The sequence below is a fragment of the Talaromyces amestolkiae genome, assembly GCF_001896365.1.
Source record: "Talaromyces amestolkiae strain CIB chromosome Unknown scaffold16.1, whole genome shotgun sequence".
NCBI lineage: Eukaryota > Fungi > Ascomycota > Eurotiomycetes > Eurotiales > Trichocomaceae > Talaromyces > Talaromyces amestolkiae.
In genome coordinates this window covers 239,212-262,191 of record NW_024468052.1, presented here as the reverse complement: position 1 = coordinate 262,191, position 22,980 = coordinate 239,212, and the positions used below count along the sequence as shown (strand labels likewise).

Genomic DNA, 22,980 nt, shown 5'->3' with positions numbered 1-22,980 from the left:
TCTCTCAAGGCTCAGCGACTCATCGTCTTCATAACTAAGCACCATGATATGTATGCGTTGATCTGGGACTGTATCGCATACAAACCGGCTGGCCCAATATGTGGTCTCTCCTGGATCAACTATTTGAATACATACCGAGGTAGAGTCGACCAGTGGCATCAATCTATTTACTTTTTCCCTCCCCTTTCCTAAACAAAACAGTAGATGGTCGTTTCATGAGGGTGAGAGCATATATGGCTCCTATTGGTCAAAGAACGTCAAGACTCACGTGACTGTGCCCCACATGATCGTCAAGGTCGCGCTTTCCATTTCCGCCGCACTTTAACATCGCGAAGGGTTCTGTTACTCCTCAAGTTGTCGTCATGGCCGCCCATCAGCTCGCCATAGCAAAGGCCTCCTTCTCGGCTGCTCTACTTCGGCCTGATCCCACATCTTTATCGCGCGACGACATCACCACATTCCATACTCTTTTAGACAACGCTCTATCGCATTGCTCGCGCATCAACGTCCAGGTCTGATCCGTTATGTCCTTTGGTAGCTGTGGTCGAGACGTGATATACTAAATGTTGCCTATAATGTTGAAATAGACTTGCAAGGAATGGTTGCTTCGTCATGTTGTCTCCTCCTCAAACAGAGTCGGTGTGCTAGGGAAATACCTGGCCGCTTTGTCGACCTCCTACGAGTTGGTATCAGTTAAGGACCAGCCAAAAGCCGCCAATGCACGGCCGTCTGGGAAGCGGAAGCGGTTGCACGTCTTGTATCTGATAAATGATGTTTTGCATCACACCAAATATCATTTGAATGAAGGGGTCGGCGCGTTTGTCAGCTTCAGCGGTTCGTTACAACCACATGTCGTTGAGCTTGTTGGACTCGCCGCTTCGTACGATCGCCAAAAGAATCCGAAACATCATCGAAGATTGGGCCAGCTGCTGGATGCCTGGTACAATCATGGATATTACGCTGCCGAGTACGTCGACAAGCTGCGAGAGTTGGCTCAGAATATAGACTCCTTTGATGCAATCAAGACGTACGTCGGTTTATCGGAAGGCGCGAGCGACATACAGTCGACAGGGTCTAAGAGGGATGCACCGTATATAATGCCAGCCAGTCATGGTGATGCATCCACGCCGTTCTATGATTTGCCGGCGGGAAATTTCGTACCCCATATTATTCCGGATTCCACGACTCCGATACGACCAGATACCGTCAAACCGATACAATTTTTAGCTGGACCAGCTGATCAAAAGCTTGTCGGGGTATTGAAGAAGTTTTTGCAAGATGTGGATCATATATACGGATCGATCGAATCGGATCTCCCAGAAAACGCGTCATTAGATGTTGACGAGCTCGGACAGACTGTGCTACGTGACGATAAGACGGGAGAGGTTATCGACGCTGATACTTATTACGGATGGTCCCGGGAATTCTGTCAACAAATGAAAAACAGAAAGGCCCGGGGAACGTCTCGAAGGAGTCGCAGCTATAGCTACGGTGCGGACGAGCGTTATCGGAAACGTCGTTATAGCGACAGCAGAAGCCGTGATGACTCTCGTTCGCGCTCGCGTAACCCTGATCGCCGACGGTATTCTAGATCGCCATCGAGTAACGACTCACGCGAGGCCCCTAGACCACGCCTTGGCGGACAGTCACGCTCAAGATCCATCTCATATTCACCCCAACCGGCATCTCCACGACCCTATCCTGCATTTCAACAAAACAATCAGCAGCCCCCACCGCCACCTCCTAATGTTCCCAACCCTCCATATTCATATAATGGAGCGGCATCATTTCCACCCCAATTCGCTGGGAATGTCCCGCCTGCGCCTCCGATGAATTATAACCATGCGTGGCCCAATCCTGCGTATCCAGTTGGCGGCCAACATATGGTACCCCCGGGTATTGGGAATTTTCCTCAGCAATATCAGCCGCCGGCGGGTCAACCAACACAATATGGCCAACCGTCATCCTATTCGATGCAGCAGATGCATATGGGGGCGTTTCCGCCACCGTGGCAGGGAGGGTACCAAGGTAATCATCAAGGTGGTCATCAGGGCGCTCACCAAGGAAGTTATAACCAAGGTGGAAATAGGTAGCACATTAGTGTACAATAATATTATATGTACGCGAAAGGAATCTTCCAATTTTTGGAATCTGCAGTGTATACTATGTACAACTACTTCCCGTTCACATGTACGAGCTGCAACTAAGACGACATCTGCCCAGCAGGCTCATACTTGCTCAACATGCGTGATAGCTCCCGCCTTTCCTTCCATAGCATTCTGCTCCTCCGCAATCCGTCGCTCTTCAGCCTCAATAAACTCGACAGGTCGCTTGCGTTGCGTCAAAGCACTCTTTCCGCACACAATCAACGACGGATTCTGAATGAAGATCTCGTCCATATCCTCGAGCGTGCGCTGCGATGTCTCGGGATAAAAGCAGAAGACGACGGGGAAATAGACCCATACAATAATCGCAAACACTACCCTGATTAGCATCCATCTTTCTTTCAATCGACGTGAGGTAAAAGGGATGGAATACATACTGAGATAAAACCGCCAATGCAAATTATTAACCCCAACCTTTGTGAACTGCGTTACGATGAATCCGCCCATCCAATTTGTAGCTGTTGCGGCGGCTGCGCCGCGCGTGCGCCAGGCGAGAGAGTTGATCTCGGAGTTGTAGACCCAAGGCACTTTTGCGAAACTGGTGCCGTAGAAGAAGTAGTAGAGGAAGAACATGGCTGTTGTAACGCGGCCGAGCTGGAGGGGGTTTAGTTGGCTGTATTACAAGACGAGGTTATGAAAGGGACGTACGATTTGCTTGCGTGATGGGTCGCTCTCTGCATATTTCAAACTGATTGATGCGATCAGGTAGCATGATCCCATAGTTAGGGAACCGTACAACATCATCCTAGATCATCGTCAGTGCATTTGATTCCAATCTCTGGGGAGACAAAGGACGTACTTCCTCCTTCCAAACCGATCAATAATCAACAAACAACAAAACGCCGCGAACATGTATATCGTCCCATTCACAGCCGTCAAAAGCCGACTCATCTCCTCCCCGAGACCAACGCTCTGCTGTAAGAGCGTGGGTAGATAGTATCCAAGCGCATTGACGCCGCTGAACTGCTGCATGAATTGGGTGCCGCACGACAGTATCAATCGACGCAGTGTCTGAGTCTTGTCGCGAGAGCGGAGAATGTCCATTATGGGACGGCGGTCTTTGCGTTCTTCCTGGAGCGAGGACTGAATTGACAAGAATTGGGCCATGACGTCCTGATTGTCGATTGGAACACCGGGTCCTGTAAGGCGCGCAATGACTTGTAGCGCTTCGTCGGGTCGATCTTTCAGGAGAAGCCATCGCGGGGACTCGGGGATGAAGAGGAGTGCAAACGCGACAATAACGGGGAAAATTAACTGGAATGCGAGCGGGAAACGCCATTGCAATGCGCTACCCTGGAAATAGAGGCCGTAGTTCATCCAGCTAGCCAGACAGAATGCGGCTGTGTTCGCCAACGACCCGACAACAACAAGTTTCCCGCGAGACCGTGAACTAGAGCACTCGGCCTGATATACAGGACATGTTGAGGACGTCAACCCCATGCCAAACCCATTAATGATTCGCCCCACAATCATCTGCGGTAAATGCCATGAGACAACCTGCAAAATGGCGCCGACGACATTGAAAGTTAGTCCCATGGCCACAGTCTTCTTGCGACCTAGACGATCACCAAAGGTAAAAGCACAGATTGCGCCGAAGAATGCACCTAGAGAGAAACAGCTAGACGTGATACCTGAGGTGTTTGCGTTCAGTGTTTCGGGAAAGTGGGCTTTGAAGTCGGCGGAGATCAGGACGCCGGAGAAGACGCCTTGGTCATAGCCGAACCAGGCCATTGAGCTATTTGCTTCATATTAGCTAGATATACGCGGTGAAAGAGGGAGAGTGTCTGACCATGCATTAGCGATGGTGACGAAGGTCAGAAGCCATCGTCCGGAAAGACGGTCTGATAGTTTGAGGCCCATTGGTGCGACTTCTGTGGATGATAGTGTGTGCGATATCAGGATGAGACTGACTGAAAAATGCTCATGATTATTGATGCAACGAGGTAGATATAGGGATGGGAAGGCGCAATAAATACTATGCAAGATTGACTATGCAGTGAACTAGATCAGGATGCATGACCCCATGGGGACTCGGCAACCGGCCGGGGAATGTGGGGAGGCGATATAAAAGCGGGTTTGGTTGGCTCGGGGCAAGGCGGCAGTCATAGTGTTGCGCGGGTGAGCGGCAGGTTCTCAATCTGTTCTTCGGATTCGGTGACTTGGTGATCAGATGGCATGGTTAGACTATTGATCAATGCTGTCCGAGGTGGTCAACGATCTTGGTGTAGGAAGAACTCAGATTTACTCGACCGTTTCAAGTTGACTAACTTGAGTAGCTTTCACCTAGTTTCAAGAGACGGACACGACGCAACTTAATTGATTGATTGGCATTTACACAATCTACCTCTAATTATCCATCTTAATAGCCTGTGACACGAAATCGCGAACCGTCTCTCTAAAGGTATGATACGTAAACCCGAGCTCCCGACTAGCCGTTTCCCCATCCAAGCCATAGCTTTCATCAATGCTCTGTTCATCTCGAGACACCCTATCCTTAAATTCCGGAAACTCTGCAGCAATGATAGCCGCCGCTTTGGCGTAAGAGAAGGTTTCTGGTGCAGTGGGCGTATATCTTTTCCCACCGACTTCCCTTGTGACCAATGCTCCAACATGTGCAGCTGCTAAATCGCGCACATCAATCCAGAACGGTACCCGCGCAACAGGTAGATTCGCACCGCTCGCGMCCTGCCATAACATCGCATTTGACTCATTGATCTTGTCAATGCTAGGAACAGGATGAACTACCGGCCCAAAGGTCATGGGAGGACAAAGAGCCACTAGATCAAACGTCGGCTTCTTGTCGCGGACGTAATTCCAAGCTTCGAGCTCAGCGAACTTTTTTGACCCCCTATATGCAATAACAGCGCTCGTAGCTTTGTCGGCAGCCTCTTCATATGTCAATGGATTCCAGTCGGCGCCAGTGTAGGCAAAGTACGGCGGCGCTTTCCGGTTTGCATCAAGGACGGAAGCGAAGGAGGACGTCAATACGACGCGTTGGATCTTAGGGTTCGTAGAAGCTGCTTCGAAAACAGCTCTGACCCCATTTATGGCGGGGATGATGAGCTCTTTCTCATTGTCTTTGGTGTCATATGTAAAGGGCTAAACAGGCGATTAGTGTATGTTACCTGAAGTATCATGAGCGAGGCCCTACACTGGCTGTATGAATGATTCCATCGACATCTTTCACGGCCTCAACAAGTCCATCAGGACTTTCAAAGTCTCCAATCTGTACAAATTCGAGCAAACCGGCATACTTTTGTCGTGCCTGTAGCATAGTCTCGCCTTTGGATAAGGAACGGGTAGCACCCCGCACGCGAATGCCCCGAGCTAGGAGAGCATCGACAATGTGAGCGCCGATAAATCCGGTGGCACCGGTAACGAGAACAAATTTGACATCCATGTCGCTTGTTGGTTTTAAATTAGATAGAAGGTTTAACAGCTATACACGATGTGTATGATCATGCTTGATATATTTGACTCGGAGATGATCCGACGGGGGGACGCGGCAGGACCATAACTACAGTTTGTCCAATTATTGTCTGCCGGGGAAAAGCGGCAGCCTGTCCCGATCTGCGGGGATTACTCCGCTCCCTCCGCTTTACTCATTGATTCGGGCATAGCGCGAGGGTAAGAGCTCTTTTTTAAAGAGCAGCATGTGGTGAAATTTATAATATTCGCACCTTCAACAATCTCTTTCTGTTTGACCAGATCACTCATACATAGATTCAAAATGGGTTCTTTAATCACTGAACAACAAGTCACCATCACCTCCTTCGAGGTTATCGATCTTCGATTTCCAACGAGTCTCGATGGTGTCGGTTCCGATGCAATGCACGTTGGCACCAACGGCTCGCATCCATACATTCGGTTAAATACAAATCACAATGGCTTGGTCGGAGAAGGAATTGTGAGTCCTACTTCCATTACTTGAAAATTTATGCCTAACAAGATCCAGGCTTTCAGCAACGGACGCGGTAGCGAATTGATATGCATGGCCCTCGACATTTTTGCACGCCGTGTCGTCGGGAAGACCATGCACGAGCTCACACGAAATATGGGCAAGACATGGAGGTATATGGTCTCAGATTCGCAATATCGATGGATCGGTCCAGAGAAGAGCGTTACACATCTGGCTGTTGCCGGAGTCCTAAACGCAGTTTGGGACCTTTGGGGCAAGATCCTGGGCAAGCCTGTGTGGCAGATTGTGTGCGAAATGACCCCCGAGCAAATAGTGCAATGCATCGATTTCCGATACATAACCGACGTTATCACCCCGGAAGAGTGTATCGAGATGCTCAAGAAAACTCAAACGAACAAAGATGCGCGGCTGAAGGAGGCCTTGAACAACATTGCAGTTCCTGCCTATACTACCTCCGCGGGATGGCTCGCCTTTTCTGGTGACCGGATGAAAGAAGTGCTAGAAGAAACCATTGCAGCTGGCTTTACCGTCTTCAAGTTCAAGGTTGGTACTAGCGTTGAGGCAGATAGAGAGAGGTTGGCTGCGGTTAGAGCAGTTCTAGGATATGACAAAGGGTATCAAATCATGATCGATGCGAATCAGGTATTTCACGAACCCTTATACTATCTGCAAATATTAATGGATGACAGGTATGGAGTGTTCCAGAGGCCATCGAATACATGAAACAACTAGTCGAGTTCAAACCGGTATTTATCGAGGAGCCCACAAATCCTGACGATGTCCTTGGCCACGCAGCCATCCGAAAGGCTCTCAAACCATACGGCGTTGGAGTAGCGACTGGAGAGGCTGCACAGAATCGTGTCACATTCAAACAGCTGCTGCAAGCCGAGGCAACAGATGTGTGCCAGATTGATGCAGTCAGGCTTGGTAGCGTTAATGAATGCCTCGTAAGTTTTCTGCTCCTAGACATAGTCAAACATTCAGCTGATTTCATAGGCTGTCATGCTCATGGCTCTGAAGTTCAATGTACCCTGCGTTCCGCATAATGGAGCAATGGGATTGACAGAGCTGACTTCCCACTTGAGCACAATCGATTATATTGCTGTTAGCGGGCGTAAGTCAATGCTCGAGGCTGCTGATAGTCATCGGGAAAACCTGCGTCATCCCTCCGTGATTAAGGATGCCCACTATGTCACTCCGCTCGCTCCTGGATATTCAACCGGGTATACCGAAGAAGCGCTGGAAAAATACACATATCCCACAGGCAGCTTTTGGAGTAGCGACATTGGCAGAGAAATTATCGCACAACCGACTGGTGGCGAGCTATAGATATTGACGCATGATAGAAAAAGATATCACATTTATACCTGTATAAGAAGTCTTCGCTTTTTCCTGATGTCCTCCAAGATTGACACAACTGCGCCCAGGCTCGAAAATGCCCATGGCCGAAAGTTGTTGATTGCCATCATCTGTAGCTCGTCGATATCAGGGACGTAAGCTTGCAAGTCTTGATTGAGAGAAGCCAGCGTGAGAATTATTATTGCACCGAGGGATCTTGTGCAAGTTGTTAGCAAGCTTGCAATACATGAGTAATGTTCGCACTCCTTACGACAATGCAAATGTCCAGGTGTATTGACTTGGTCTAGCCAGCACTTTCGTGGTATGGTGTAAATACCATCGGCAGCTTTCAATGCAGAGAGCAGCCTTTTCAACCATTGACCGTGGAGCACGCTTTGAGCCGTGCGTAACAATGCAAAGTAGGAATGGGCGATAGATAATATGTCTGGCAGCAAAGTACCGAATCCTCAATATTGCCTGTCTGTTGGCAGGATCTTCCGTAGTGGTATCATCTAGAACAGGTCGGAGACCTTCAGGAATAGACATGTACCAGGTTTCCAGCTGTGAGCGTAGTTCACTGCAAACCGCATCAATAGAAGCCACTTCTTCCATCGAGAAGTCGTCAAATGCAAGAGATGTAATGGGTGGCTGCGAAAGTGGCTGCCTCTTGCCTGGATATAAGGAGTTATGTATGCGATTGAGTAACCGCCGGATTGATATTTCGGCTAGGTACCAAGCTGATTCTTCGAGCCCAAGATTAGTACAGTTAGGAAGATAGATACTGTCCGTCAGCTCTTCCAGACCGCTTCGTGGGAGTTCTAGCTCGGCAAGACGGTCGCACTCGACGAGGAAGGAAGACCAGAATAGACGGGCGAGATGTTCTCCGTCATTGAAATCGTTTGATATTCTCCGAAGAGAATCCATCCTATTGAGGTTAGATTTAATCTATCAATAGTGACTGAAACCTACCCAACACGATTTATCTGCAATATTGTTGACGCAGAGTAAATCAAGCGCCAGCTCTGAAGTGGCCGAACGATATAGGCAAAGTAGACACTAGCCAGAACAAGGGCTTGGGCCGCCAGCATGCTTGAAGAGAAAGACCATGCCGAGATTGAGACCAAAGTTGGCATAGTATACTGCATATATTCCATGCCCGGGGGCGATTCTTTGAAAAGCTCCGGGTCTGGTGCCGCTGAAGCAACGGCTCCTAAAGCTAAAACGACCATGCAGAGAATTGATTCGTGGCTAAAGTCGGGCCCATCCTCCAGGAATCGAGCATAGCAGATTTCAAATTCATCGCGGTCCAAAATTGGATGGTTAGGGTGGACATATGCAAAGAAGAATACTACCAATTCATCTGTAATTTCCCGCTCAATAGAGACAGGCGATGCAGGCTGGAATAGTTCTAGCGAGAGCTGAGGGGGCAATTGACTTCTCAATTCGAATCTGAAGAACAAATCTGTTGGATACTCGCCAATTAATGCTTTGACTGACGGCAACGTCAATAGATAGGAAGAAGAAGTCTTATGTTTGACTGGTATGGTTAGAGGTGGTAAGTTTGAGTAGTCAGATGGACCATTGAGATGCGAGGACGGCCATGCTTGATGTTGAATATCCGTAATTGCAAGCGATTGTTGGCTTCGTGGTGTTGCGGCATCATGGGCATGCAAAGAAGGCCTGCGGGCCTCGCTAGAGAGAGCCGTTATCCGCTCCGACTGGGTCTGAAGGAGAGTCTCGATGTTTCGCAACCGATTGAGTATCTCTCGGCTGCCCCCGGATGTATCGATCCTGATTTTGTAAGTAAATACATAGTCTACTTGAGACCTCGTTGAGTTGATAGATACCTCTGTGATGGCGTGTCATCGTAATGACATTCGACATCCAAGTCGGTGCAACTAGAGCACGAAGGTTTCCGCGCGTCACATCGTCGTTTCCTTCTCGAAATCAGTAATGTAATGCTTCACATGCGGTTACATTATACCTGCTGCGACAGAAAACGCAGGCTAGTGCAGCTCTTTTACGCGTATAGCTCATTTTTGTGAAGTTAGGGAGACGGATGGAGAAAATTACACATCGTGGGTTGTGACTTCCCTTTCTCCGCGTCATAGAAGGTCAGCTGACCGCCCGGGCCAATAGTGACGAAGCTCCCCAGACGCGCCCCGGAAACGCCCAACTTTAGGTGGGGACCGCCCATAATCGTAGCCGTAACCCTACTTCTACGAAATGGAACTGATTTGAGTTTTTGATGGGTGTTATTATGACTCATAGGTGAGCCCAGTAGTAGTATTATTATTATGCTCAAAACTAGGTATATCCTCACGCCATGCTATACACAAAATTTTTGGAAACAATCAAAGTGCTCAGAATCAACTCCAATCAATGCAAACCCTAATTCACCATCGACCTCAAACAACTGGCACGCAGCCTACAAAAATCGATCCCAAGCTTGACTGTTGGTCGAGAATTAGCATGCTATGGTCAATAAAGTGATAGGAGAAGAACTTACGATCCCATTGTTCTCACAGCAACTCACAACATTCCAACACACCGCTCCATCCGGGGCGGTATCATCGTCATCGATATCGGCACAGTCAAGTCCGACTGATGTATCAAATGAGAGGAAGTTTAGATTAAATCCCGTAATACCATCCAAAGCGCCCACCACGTTCTTGAGATTGTTATGCACGGCAGAACAGCATTTGCGTGTTGTTCCGGTTGAGCAGGTTGATTTCGCTTTCGTAGCTGTGCTTGCAGCTGATTGTTGAGCTGAGTCTGTCTCTGTTGATTTTGTGTCGTCAGAGTCAGACTTGGTGGTATCTGATGTTGTTGTCGTGGTGACTGTAGTAGTCAACTTGCTTATACTCGTTCCGAGCACGGAGAGGATCCCGGAAGCAGCATTGTCCTCAATCGTCCCAATCGAAGGCAAAGTCGGAGTAGCTTTTGATGGTATAGTGACTGATGTTGCGTCTGGCACAGTGATTGTCAATGAGCTTGACGGAAGAGCAATGACAATAATCGACGCCGATGTAGTTGATGCTGCCACTTCTTTTGTTGCTTGCGCGGATGATGAAGATATAGGTTTTGAGGTAGATGTCGTTTTCGAAGTGGTTGATGATGATGATGAGGTTGTGGTAGTGGAAGATTTCATATCGACCGGCTTCCTAGTCCCATCTGGAAGCGGGATACCGGGTGGCAGATGAAACTGCATATGACTCGGCATCGGTGTCCTAGCCGGTGTCGGAATCACTGTAATAGTTTTGACACTCTCGACTGTAACGGGAGGAGCCTGAAAAGGTAATGTGGCCACGTGCAATGGTTCATGTGCATGGTGTTGCTCATAATACTCGATTTCACCTGATCGATTGAGTAGCGTATTATGATGCCGTCTGTGTGGTGCTGCAAGGACATGAGGAGATGTGGAGAGGATGATTGCCAAGGCAATGGCGAGGGGAGTGGGATCGATAAACATTTTTCTTGTTGATTATTTTGCTCTCTGTAATGAAGTTGATTTTGTTAGTATGTGATACCCAGATGTGTTGCGCGTGAGAACGCACCTTAGATAGAATCCGAGTAACTAACTATGGATCTGCACTGTTCTTTTCTCGCGTCGTAGATGAGTTCTTGACAGATTATTGACAATGAAGAATTGAATATCTGAACTCCTTGCAAGAGGACATCATCGCCCCATAAATAATGGAATTGATCATCATACTAGACTCATGGTATACTGAACAGAATACTATCGTCAAGTACAACAGAATTCCCAACCACTCACAAGAACTGAGTGGTACTGAAGAAATTTCCTATCTAGGTAATTTTGTGCCACGCTCGACGCCTCAAATGCCTACCAGCCTCCCATCACACAGCAAATGGAAGAATATTGGAACATTCTCCAAGATGGCAGAAATACCCCGGGCTTACCAGCCTGAAGTTTCATTAATAGCTTTGTGCAGGCACATGGGATGTTCTAGAATAAGCAAGAAAGGGGCTTTGGAATGTATGCCAACCTCTTTGAGTCTTTTTACCTATAACTCATCCAATAGGATTTTCCTTCATTGTCTTAGGAATGTGTCATCTAAACTCTATCCAATAATGGCTTCATGCTAAGCTTCCATTGGCTGAATATTCGAAAGGTTGACATTCCACGCTCTGGCTTACATTCCACGGCATCCCGAGAGACTTCTCGAAGTACTCTAGGTTTGATTTACTCTCAGTCCATTACTGAACAGTCATTTCAATTCGCTGAAATTATCCTAGAAGAAATCTGAGCATGTAAGCTCCGCCGGAAAGTGTCGGCTAGCTAATCCTATACAGACTGACTCTACAATCCAAGCCAGTACCGACTCTTCTCAACGGTGAATTTGTCAGATAAGCTTTCATTCCCAGTTCCAGTAATCAGAACTGTATAATCACCCTTCTCAGAAGCCCAGGACCTCCTAATCTCGTCCCAGAAGCTTGTAGCGATCTTCTTCTCAACCGTAATCGAGACACTCTTCTTTTCTCCTGGCTGTAGATATACCTTTGTGAAGCCCTTCAATTCCCGGACCGGTCTTCCAATGTTTTCAAGCTTAGGTGGTTGGATCCAAAGCTGTATTATTTCGGCACCAGCAATTGAGCCGGTATTAGTGACTGTCAAGGAGGCAGTTATCGTCTCGCCATCCTCTAAAACAGGCTTCTCTGCGTCTACTTGCAATTTTAGATCTGATCGGACGAATGTAGTATATGACAAGCCATGTCCAAAGGGAAACAAGGGCTTGACTCCAGTCTTCTCAAAGTACCGGTATCCCACATAGACATCCTCTCCGTATAATACACGACCCCGTTCGGAGCCGAAGTTGATGTACGATGGATTATCTTGTAAACGAACGGGGATAGTCAAAGACAATTTCCCAGCAGGATTGACGTCGCCATATAGAACATCAGCAAGACCGTTTCCGAGCTCGTTGCCTCCGAACCATGCTTGAGCTAGGACATTGGCCTTGTCAGCCCAGGGCATGGTCACGGGTGTACCGCTTTGAATAACAATAGCAGCGTTGGGGTTAGCATCGAGAACGCGAGAGATAAGCTCATCCGTGCCCGGTGGAAGGTCCATGTTATCTCGATCATGACCTTCAGTCTCCCATTCGCCATTCAACCCAGCAACGAGAACAACCTGATCCGTCTTTGATGCCAAGTCAACCGCCTGCTGGATCGATTCTTCTGGGCTCAGACGCTTTCCTGCGCCGAAAGAAAATCCGCCAAGACCAAAGTCAATGACGCTACGATTCTCCAACTTCGACGTCGGTCGGCTGCCATATTGGAAGAGAATCTTGTACGTCTGTCCAGCCTTGAGCTCTTTAGCACCAGTCTCTTCAACAGTTGCACTGCCGAACATGGCTATTCCTTGTCTCTGGGTAGTAGCATTATCCACGACAAGCTCACCATCGACGAATAACTTTCCGGTGCCTATCACGATGACTCCAAAGTCATACAGACCATCTTCTTCCGGTGTGAAAGTTCCCTCCATATCGGCGTAGAACAGATCGGTAGGGATACGTGGATTTTTATAGTCGGCGAGGAACCCAAATGAGCTAACGAGATGTATTTCATCGACTGGCTTACTGTCGCTAGTCCTATCTTCGGGTGGTTCAAGGTATGCCTTGAACACGAAGCCCTGCTTCTCGCTGTCAAGAGTCTTCATCAACGGTCCCAGCGGAGGAAGGGTTTGGTGAGCATAAGCGCCCTGGGAGAATTTAACATCGGCCTTGCTTGCGTTGCTGATTCCTTCGAACGGAGTCACAGTGTAGTAAGGTGGTAGGGACGCCGAACCACCGCCGCAGTAAGCGGCGACTTTGGAATTTGGCCCTATAACAGCAATAGGCTTGGTCTTGTCAAATGGGAGAACACTGTTGTTATTCCTCAAGAGAACAATAGACTCAGCAGCGGCACGGCGAAGGAGCTTCTGGTCGTCGGGACGGTTGAGGCCTTTCTCCTCAGCGCCAAAAGGGATGCCGGATTTCTGGGCAAAGTTGACGAGTTTGAGAACGTTGCGTACTCTTTCATCGAGAACATGATCAGCCACTTTTCGTGAGTTCACGACATGGTGGAGGATTGATCCTCGCCATCTGGTGGGACCTGGCATTTCGAGATCCAACCCGGCATTGATTGCTTCGGATGTGCTATATGTACCGAACCTGATGAAAGGTGAGAAACAAATATCGATAAGACAGAATGGAAGACGATCTTACCAATCACTCATGATAAGGCCATTCCACTTCCATTCCTTGCGCAAAATGTCATCAATGATACTTGCGTTCTCGCTCACATGGGTTCCATTAATCTTATTGTAGGCAGTCATAAAGCATGCAGTTTGGCAAATTCTCAATGCCTGCTGGAACGGCAATAGATAAATTTCACGCAACGCTCTCGATGTAACAATCGTATCAACCGCCATACGCTCATGTTCCTGATCATTGGCCACGAAATGCTTCAGAGTCGCACCAACACCTTTTGACTGGACACCTTTGCAGTAATATCCCGCAAGGATACCGGAGAGTAATCCATCTTCAGAAAAGGATTCAAATCCTCGGCCACCCAGAGGCGAGCGCTGGATATTGATCGTAGGTCCTAATAGAACGTGGACGCCCTTTTCTCTAGCTTCGTCGCCTAATAGTTCACCAATCTGCTCGAGCAGCTCAACATCCCAGGTTGATCCAAGAGCAGTTGAGCATGGTAAACATGCTGATGGAACTCCATTGAAAAAACGAGTTCCGCGGATGCCGTTTGGTCCATCTGAGGTGCGGACAGAGGGTATGTTGAGGCGTTCTACTGGGACTGTGTGCCAGAAGTCGTTACCTGTCCGACTATTAGTATTCGATCCGTAGAATTACTTGTAAAAGACTGTTTTGTTTCTATACCAGCAGTAAGGGCAATCTTCTCAAGTAAGTCCAGCTCCGAGAGCGTCTTTTCAATGTCAAGCTGCACCATGTTGATACTATAGCAATTATGAATCAAGCAGGACAGAGATAAAATAAAAAAACGAATTTAAGAATGGTTGTCTGAATGAGGGGAAGAAGCTGGACTATAAGCTGATGCAGTCGCTCATCTAATCTAAATCGAGCCAGCAATAGAAAGTGCCGAAGATTAGCCGGTGTATACCTTGAAAATAAAGGACCGAAGATTAGCCGGCACCAACCCTTCAGCCATCTCAATGGACAGTATTAACTTCTAGACCCACAGAAACTAGGACGAGCAACTCACCTGACCAAGTACAGTATGCTAACAATTTCCCTATCGTGGAGGATGAGTACATTGAGCGGTAGGCTAGTTGTACTGCATACAAAAATGAAGCAGCAATTGCATTACTCGCTTTGTCCTTCGTTGCGGGGAGTGTCGGCAAGTTTGCTTATCCCATTGCCTCTTGAGTACTGATTCTCTGTGCTATGTTGTCTGGGATATTCTACGCAGACATAAATACAAGCAATGTTCCCTACTATTTAGCTCTAGAAACAAGTCACCAATAGTCATGATTATGATCAGAATTCGCTGTGTTATCGAATTCGTGGCTCTTTTTTGTAGGCTGTCCGGACTGGCTTCAATCCAAACTTCATGTTACTAGAATGTGTTATATCGATCCTGATAAGTCCACAAGCTCTAAAAAAAGTCCTTACTCTTCTTATAAACCTCAAACTGCTTTTTTTTTTCAGTCACTCCGGTTACACGTCGAATTCCTCGTCTGTGAAATCTTCGCCGAGTCTTATAAATTGTATAATTGACTAGCCGACCGTCTGGCGAAATTAGCTGGCAGTTCATTATGACATCTCCGTTCGATCAAAGACGAGCCTAGTTATCATTATCATAATAATCTGTGATTGGATACGTTTTCTTAGTTCTCTCAAATCTTGTTCGAGAAATCGGTCGGAATGTTGTACTAGATTATCAATCTTGTGAGCCTCAACCGTGTATAGTGATGTTTCGGGTAGGGGCACGCTAGGTAGCCAAATGCTTACTTTTTGCGTACTCTGACGCTAAATTTCCCTGAGGCGTTGTATGGGTTGGAGTCCAATGCTAGTAATAGGACGCATGATTTTCGAACGAGCGAAGAACGAAAATTTGTCAATGTCAGGACCAATGTACTCGCATCGCCATTGCAGGCATACAAATACGAGAATAATCGGATGCTAGCTATGTCATGCCGGTTGGATCAATAAGGGATCAATAAGGGATCAAATGATCATTCATGAGTTGATGGCTAGAAAATTGATACGGACTTTCCACGACGCTGGGAAGAGTAACCACACTAACTGATATGGGCTTCGTGCAATTGGCTGGACCCCAAATTGATCAGGCGTAGCGCTAGCCTGAAATTGTTTTATTGTGCTAGGACTAGCTTCAACGAGAATGGGCTATTTGACTCGTAGTGATCCTCTGTATGCCCCCCTCTCCTATGTCTGTCTGTTTAGGAGCACTACCTGGTACTTATTCGATCTCGCAGTGTTGCCCCCGGCGTACGATATCGTCCTTAGGCTGACAGAAATCAAGAGCCCAAAAGGGTCTCTACAATATTCTAATCAGCTCGCCATAGGACGCGCCCCAGCAAATGATTTTTACAATATTGTAACCAGCTCGACAGTGGATAGGCGCCCACAAAGGCTTGCCACCATATCATACTAAGACTAACAGAAGATGCGCGCCCTCATAGGATCGGGTTGTTCCGAATATCGGGTCATCGAGACCCTGGGACGGTCCAGTTTCTAGTTAGTCCCGCCTGGCGTATATAAGTGACTTATTCGGGTCGGAATGTTTTTTTAAAAGCAGAGCTGTGATGCCTACTGCTTCTTCGGTTATAAGACTCAGCCAGTGCCACGAGGGCTAACAGCCTCGTCGCCGTTAGCGTGGCCACAAAACATTGAATCAGAAATATGTATACAATTCCAGCGATTAACTGTAAGCGGGCTGGCTAAAGAGTTTCTGGCTTAGCCCAAACCCAATTAAGCGGATAGCAACAACAGCACCTCCACTTCATAAGGGGCTTATAGTCCCGTCTCATTTTTGAACAAGATCTTCCCTGCTATTGATTCCAGATCAAAGTCCGATAATTTTTCCCCTTCGAAACAGCCATACTCGTGGAAATGTTTGGTTTTCTCTCCAGCAAGTACGAGCCCAACGGGAGTCCTAGAGATAGTGTTGACAGTACCTCGAGTCTAAAGAAACTCCCATCAGCTTCCGACAAGATCAACACCGAGAAGGAGAGTCTAGAAGCTAAGATATTCTGCCTTTATCACTTGGCCTGGCTTGGCATCTATCAAGTCCATGACGAGAACGGCCGAGATCACGCTACTAGATTAGCTGAGCTCTTTGACGGCGCAGGAATGTCTTCCTATGTCGACAACTCCGAACAAGAGCTCAACGATCACCACAGGAACAATCGGGGAAGATATACCGGGGCGGAAAGTTGTGTCCTAAAACCTCTATGGACAGCTCTGAACAACAAAGGGCTAATGAGCCTAAAGTTGTTCGAGGGACTGTCAGTCACGTCGCTAGAGGCAACGATTGAGCTGCTAGAAGCCTACGTAAAGGAGGTTACTAGTGTAAATACCTTGTACCAAGTACTTCGGGAGCTCCAGGTGGGGTTTCGAACTCCAACGGAAGGTGACGAACAGGCTGTTCTGAAACAGTTCGTCCCCGTCGCGAATCAGTTTGCTAAACGGCTTCTGCATCTTGATGCAAGATTAAAGGTTCTCGTTTCAGACATGGAGGATGAGTTTTGGAATGAGCATGGGGCAGCCAAGGGGCGGAAGGGGTGGCTTGTGCATTACGCACTTTTTTCMCCGTCATCGGCASGAGCCGGTAAGAAACCGAGCCTTATGTCTTTCTCGTAAGCTTGATATAATGGTACGCGGTGAGACTCAAGGTATCTCGTCACATCGGTGGAGACCAAAATGTTTGTCAACTCGCCATTTGCCAGCATTAACAGCTTGGGGACCAAGTCGATGTTCCAGTCGTTGAATCTTCCATACTTCTTCCAGGGTTCCTCGGCAGCGGGGACGTTGGTGTCCTTCTTGAAGAGCTGCACAGTACGCTTGTTTCGACGTAAAGTGGAATTTAAATGCTATCGTATAGGGAAAACTGATGAAAAAGGATTAATAACATGGAGGTGGAAATATACTGTCTCACTTTCTCAAAGTAAGACTTGTCTACATGGTCTGCCGAAGCTCGTTAGAGACCCCAGCCGAATGATAATGACCCAGGTAAATCCGCATGTCCAGATCCTAAGCATTGATCTAGAATCATCGTGCTGATTACCCAAAGACTTTCTTATCGAGGGTTACCATGAAGCTTAGCGCACCTCAGCCACCTCAAGAATGTGATGGCCTGGCTTAGCGCGTCGGCCGCTCCAATTCGGTATAGCGATCGATCTCCAAGGTGTCAATAGTGCAACAACGTCTCTGCAGGCGTCTCCATCACTTTGTCTGGGAGCGTGGCCCATTCCAGTAGAGCGTTTAAAGGGCCGTCAGATAGTTGTCTGCCATATGGGCTATTTGACTATCAATGCCCTTAAAAGAGTTGCGCTATGTAGTGACCGTAGTTATTTCATTAACGCTAGATCGATTTTTGAATAGCGTTGCTTCTGATCGATTTGGAGTTATATATGATTGATTTTCAAAAAATGTTCGTGAGGGGTACGGTAAGCTGTATGAATAAATTGGCAATTGCTCTAGCCACCAAAGACAAACTAATTCAGATACAGTAAAACAAACTTAAAGAAAATTTTCTGGTAAGGCAATATACCAGCACTGTATATACTTCTTATGAGCTGATCATAGCAATTCTAGCCTTTGTCTTTTACGACTTCTGTATTGAGATCTGAGTATTGTCTTGAAATATAGCCTGTGTCGAAGCTGTACTATGCGGCTTTTCAGTCACGGAAACCTGGTCCACCTAAAACTGCATTCTCTTGCGTCCCAAAGGTTCATGAGTATATATTCGATATATATGTTAGAAAAGTAGTAGAACATACCGCATTCTATGTTACTGTAAGCCTATGTCGAAGTAGTATACTTGAGGTAAATACTATTCTTATCTGTCATTCTTGTATGTGATGTACACTAGTGAAAATGCTTTTGATGAAAGCATTTCGCAGTTATATGTGTTGGAGTATTTAATGCTATTATATCAGCCCCTACACGCTAAGGATATTATATATGGAGAATATATACTATGATTTAGTCTTCTTGTTGTAATCTTTGATCTGTTTAAGTGCTTTCTTCTATACGTCTTTTTCATGTTGTATCGCTATTATCATTTTTGTTTCCATATCTTGTATTATAATAGACTTTGTCTTAGCATAACTCGTTTTGGTGATTGATTTAGTGAAATTGTTAAACTTTTTCCTGATAGAATCTAATTTATTTCCTAAATAAATGATGCTTCTATTTCGAATCTAAAGTGTAGCTTTTATGGAAGAAAAGACTATTATGGCATCAGAACTTTTACTATAGAAGATATTCATTATTCTTAGAGATTTCTTTGTGTCTATCTTTATGAACTTAGTTTTTATCTATTGGGTGAGCGTGACCTTGTTTAGTATTATGATAGTGAAATTATCTAAGTAGTTCTTTGTGCTTTTCTTGATGGCAGTGTAGACTCTTTTAATGTTGGGCTTGAAGTTGACCTTGTCCTTGATCTTGTAAGTGTAGATTATGTAGAATGTGAACTTGACGTCGACTCTGAGCTCGCTTAACTTCTTCTGTATGTCCCGTATTCCTTTGCCAATACCTGACTGTATGTTACAAACATATCAACAGAAATCTTCAATTTGTCTAGAACTTCACACATAATGAAGCAAGCGTTGTGCCAGGAGAGTAGAATCCCCGGCGCTGAGATACTCTAAAGGTTTGTACAGAAAGGGTGGTTTTATCATGTCAGCTAATAGGCCCTCCTCGTCCCTCCCTCATAGGCATACCAAGGCTGTGGAGCTTAGAATACTTTTGAACTTGCTCCGCTGTAAGGCTATCGTAGTTGAAAAGTAATCAAAAATTTCCATGTGACAGGGCTATGTCACTATTTCATTGCCCTTTCACTCCATTGCTTTTAGGTCCCCTGACCTTGAAACATGAAGGTAACCTTAGTACTGCACTTTTCTGGAGCTTAAACATCCTTGGGTTATATCCTAGAGTACGTGTACGAATACCAGCAACGTATTAGGTGAGAATGTGCCTACCTAGGTATATTGCTGTGCCTCCCCATAAATAGGTAGGTAAATAAGCTCAGTCCAGGTAGCTGATCCTGGCCAAAATCCCCAGTTCCATGGGCATCGCTGAAAATTATTGTCCGCTATGAAAGCTGCCCGTATAGGAAGCCGTCGGTAGTTAGAGATATGCCATCCGAGAGAGCGTATAAATTCTATAATTCCAACATAACTCCTGCCGAGCCGTTTATATCTATTCTACCGCAATAAAGCACTGCCGACGGCAGCGATTGAGAACAAACCACCAGCAATATCAAAAATCAAGCCCGACGCCGCGCCTCCAGAGTTTAACCCATACTTAAAAGCCATAGCAATGAGGGGGGACATCAACAGAGTAGCAGTAATCCGCAGAACTGCAAGCGCAGAATAGAATGGTGCGACCTCAACTGGTTGGACTAGGGATGTTCCGTATGACTGGATGGAGAATGGGTATCCTAAGGAAAAAGTGAAAAGGACGAGTGCTGTTGCCCGTTAGCAAAGGACGACAGACCATATAAGAGTCCGAGGGTAGACGTACACAGAACCAAGACAATTGGCTCAGAGGCCAATCCGAGAAGAATAGGACCGAGGACACCAAATAAAGAACTTCCTCGTGCAAGCCATAGATCTATGATTGGGGGTGCCATAGAGTATTTCCTTGCCAGTATCCTACTGATAAGTGGTAACAACAGCAAATAGAGCGCCATGCTAACCAACGCCTTGACCGAAATTAGGTAGTTTGCCTATCGAGTATTAGCAGACAGAAAGAATAGACACACAGAGAAATTTACCTTGGCTAGACTCCAGTCGAATCGTTTGGAGACGTATTGAACCAGAAAATCGATCGTTTCCCTAGCCAACATAGTCGAGATGTAACAAACTGTCACCAACCAGATGGCCTTTGTTTGGAACGGTGCACAACTTCTCTTAAGCGACTTCCACCAGGTTGCGAAGCCTGCCTTGTTGGATGATCTTTCAGTCGAATGTCCGCCTTCAATAGAATCATCATTACTCTCCAGATTCTCCGAAACTCTAGTATCGGGCAAAAGACTGAAAATAACCATATTCGCAACCTGCAACGGAAATGCACACAGTAACGGGATATACATGCCCTTCCAATCAACTAACAAAGACCCAACGGCGGGGGCCACCAGTTCAGCAATAAGCGTCATAACAGCCATATTGAAAAATGCCTGCGCACGATCTTTTTCGCTAACCACGTCAACCAAAAGAGCGTGAATCAGTGCGGACAGAACCATCTCTCCTCCACCGATTGAGCGAAGAAGTGGGGAGGCATAGACTAGGGAGAGCGGGAGGGTGTGGCTGAGGAAGCAGACTGTGATAATCCATGCGTCTGCGAGAATCTGGCCTGAAATACCTAGGATTAAGACGATCGAGCGGCCTTTGGTGTTTGCCATGTTACCGAATGGCAGTGCCACGAGAAGGGCTATATTTGAATCCAATCAGCTCGAAACAAAAAAAATAGTCATTTCTGGATGAAAGTGATACGCACCGCATACACTCTCCCCGACTTTGAGCCACGTCTGCGTCGTGACCAGCTCTTCCTGAATCGGATTCACCTTGCACATATACTCTGGTATATCGCCTAGCATATTGGTCGAAGAAGCGTAGTATTTCTGACATATTACCGACTCGAAGAGTCTTGTTCTCGGCATCGTGCGCAGAATCTGCGCCGAATCAAACAGTAGCGCGCCTATATAGCAGATTATACATATCCGCGTTGTGTTCCATGTTGACCGTTTTGTGTGAGGTCGATCTTGTTGCTGCGGTCGCTCCTCGAGGAGAGGGCTCTGTTCTGTGTAGGTCATCGTAGAGCACGACAGTAGTGCTCAGCATTGATGCATCATGGAAAGAGAATTTGGAAAGATACTCGATCATTGTACTGTCGTGATTATGGCCTACAATTCCGCGCTTATCTTAGGCTTAATCCGAAATCTATCCCGAGCCGTGTTGACTTTATCCCGGATTCGGAATACGTTGACCAATAGGGCAGCTGGAACTATATCAGGGCACCTCAATCTACAGACAATCGGACAATTTCGTCCAAAGTATCTAGGCATATAAGAGTAGTGTACCGTAGGAACGGGCGAGAGCTTGATTGGCAAATAAAAGCTAAATCATGATCGACACTTTGGGATGTCTATAACCCTAACCCTATTGCATCACTCGCCCAGGGATACAACATGAAAATGAACTTTTAGTTCGTCAAGCATCCTTCTTGGGAAATTATCAATAGAATTTATTAACCTATCAATCAAGCTCCAAGAATGTGTCATATATTGTGAGATAGTGCAACTTGGCCTAAAAGATGAAGGCCTACGTACATGCTGTCCCGTTATAGGACAGAAACATTCGCAAGAAAGAGCAGCAATTTCAAATGCACAGACATATATACTTCATCATATATGGAGGCAAGGATGTCATCGACGAAGAAAGCCAAGAAGATATATATTAGCAAAGGAGGAGGTAAGACAGTGTGGACATCTACGAATGGCCCTGACGCCATGTCTGACGTCGTCGGCTCGGTTATAGACAGCCCTAATGCCCATTCCAATTTCTTCCTACCTGCATCATACACTTTGCAATGTCTTAACAATCACCTAGGTTATAAGACGGGTATTCGTACAGGCTAGGTATCTAAATCCCCGAAAGATTTACATGTACCAACACACATGTGGAGTGATGTACGTCAAACAACATCCAGTCCTTAGGCATGGAAGTTTCTGGCTAGCTACATAGCCGCAAATGACGTTCTTTAGTTTCTCAAAGAGGCTCGGGATACGTAGCCAGAACTAGCTGATGGCTATTATTCAGCATCTGGCCTCTAGGCATTATCATCAGGAAATATAGCTTGTCATTCGAATCTTAAAGCCTTTGGCAAAGTCGAAATGACGTTGATCATCTCATGCGCCAAGGGGCTGAAAAGATACATAGCCTCTATCAATCAGCATGGCTCTTTTCTCGAGGCGTGCTTGACAGGTATGTGTTAAATTAAAAGTTGGTGATGGTGATGACGACTATGATGCCATTGTGCTTTACTACATGTACGTTTCTCCTCCTACAGAATGTTGAAGAGTAGGGCGGCCCAGATTATTCACCGCAGTCAATTTCAGGTTGCTCGCCACCTCCTCATTTTGAATCGGCCTTACTGAGATTCTATCATATATGTGTCTTTGATTATTTTTCAGCTGCTTGATGTATGCAACTTAAGATGCACTGTTTCTAGTCAGGGCTGTAGTCAGAATAAGATGTATCTCGCTATTTTATAGGCATATTCAATAAGATTGATGACGCTGATGATGATGCCATTATGCTTGTCTACATCC

At 46.5% G+C, this 22,980-nt stretch overlaps 8 protein-coding genes across 8 annotated transcripts; 3 read left to right on the top strand and 5 right to left on the bottom strand.

Annotated features, from left to right (window-relative positions):
- Positions 1–362: 362 nt before the first annotated feature.
- On the top strand, positions 363–2,093 carry BHQ10_007619 (uncharacterized protein; the record flags this gene model as incomplete). The annotated part of the gene is made up of 2 exons (XM_040880334.1): positions 363–512; positions 588–2,093. 2 exons carry the CDS (start codon positions 363–365, stop codon positions 2,091–2,093), a joined length of 1,656 nt encoding a protein of 551 aa, XP_040736122.1.
- A 135-nt stretch (positions 2,094–2,228) lies between these two features.
- Positions 2,229–4,025, bottom strand: BHQ10_007618 (uncharacterized protein; the record flags this gene model as incomplete). Its single annotated transcript, XM_040880333.1, has 5 exons — positions 2,229–2,479; positions 2,543–2,759; positions 2,814–2,910; positions 2,965–3,900; positions 3,955–4,025. The coding sequence occupies 5 exons, from the start codon at positions 4,023–4,025 to the stop codon at positions 2,229–2,231; spliced, it is 1,572 nt and encodes a 523-aa protein (XP_040736121.1).
- Positions 4,026–4,511: 486 nt separating this feature from the next.
- Positions 4,512–5,565, bottom strand: BHQ10_007617 (uncharacterized protein; the record flags this gene model as incomplete). The annotated part of the gene is made up of 2 exons (XM_040880332.1): positions 4,512–5,264; positions 5,317–5,565. The coding sequence occupies 2 exons, from the start codon at positions 5,563–5,565 to the stop codon at positions 4,512–4,514; spliced, it is 1,002 nt and encodes a 333-aa protein (XP_040736120.1).
- A 330-nt stretch (positions 5,566–5,895) lies between these two features.
- On the top strand, positions 5,896–7,413 carry BHQ10_007616 (uncharacterized protein; the record flags this gene model as incomplete). The annotated part of the gene is made up of 4 exons (XM_040880331.1): positions 5,896–6,072; positions 6,121–6,726; positions 6,774–7,031; positions 7,081–7,413. The coding sequence occupies 4 exons, from the start codon at positions 5,896–5,898 to the stop codon at positions 7,411–7,413; spliced, it is 1,374 nt and encodes a 457-aa protein (XP_040736119.1).
- Positions 7,414–7,445: 32 nt separating this feature from the next.
- BHQ10_007615 (uncharacterized protein) lies at positions 7,446–10,894 on the bottom strand (the record flags this gene model as incomplete). Its single annotated transcript, XM_040880330.1, has 5 exons — positions 7,446–7,638; positions 7,694–8,093; positions 8,187–8,347; positions 8,392–8,840; positions 9,959–10,894. The coding sequence occupies 5 exons, from the start codon at positions 10,892–10,894 to the stop codon at positions 7,446–7,448; spliced, it is 2,139 nt and encodes a 712-aa protein (XP_040736118.1).
- Positions 10,895–11,746: 852 nt separating this feature from the next.
- BHQ10_007614 (uncharacterized protein) lies at positions 11,747–14,391 on the bottom strand (the record flags this gene model as incomplete). The annotated part of the gene is made up of 3 exons (XM_040880329.1): positions 11,747–13,598; positions 13,653–14,259; positions 14,322–14,391. 3 exons carry the CDS (start codon positions 14,389–14,391, stop codon positions 11,747–11,749), a joined length of 2,529 nt encoding a protein of 842 aa, XP_040736117.1.
- A 2,144-nt stretch (positions 14,392–16,535) lies between these two features.
- Positions 16,536–17,285, top strand: BHQ10_007613 (uncharacterized protein; the record flags this gene model as incomplete). The annotated part of the gene is made up of 1 exon (XM_040880328.1): positions 16,536–17,285. One exon carries the CDS (start codon positions 16,536–16,538, stop codon positions 17,283–17,285), a length of 750 nt encoding a protein of 249 aa, XP_040736116.1.
- Positions 17,286–19,852: 2,567 nt separating this feature from the next.
- Positions 19,853–21,462, bottom strand: BHQ10_007612 (uncharacterized protein; the record flags this gene model as incomplete). Its single annotated transcript, XM_040880327.1, has 4 exons — positions 19,853–20,115; positions 20,172–20,376; positions 20,425–21,080; positions 21,147–21,462. 4 exons carry the CDS (start codon positions 21,460–21,462, stop codon positions 19,853–19,855), a joined length of 1,440 nt encoding a protein of 479 aa, XP_040736115.1.
- Between the last annotated feature and the right edge of the window lie 1,518 nt (positions 21,463–22,980).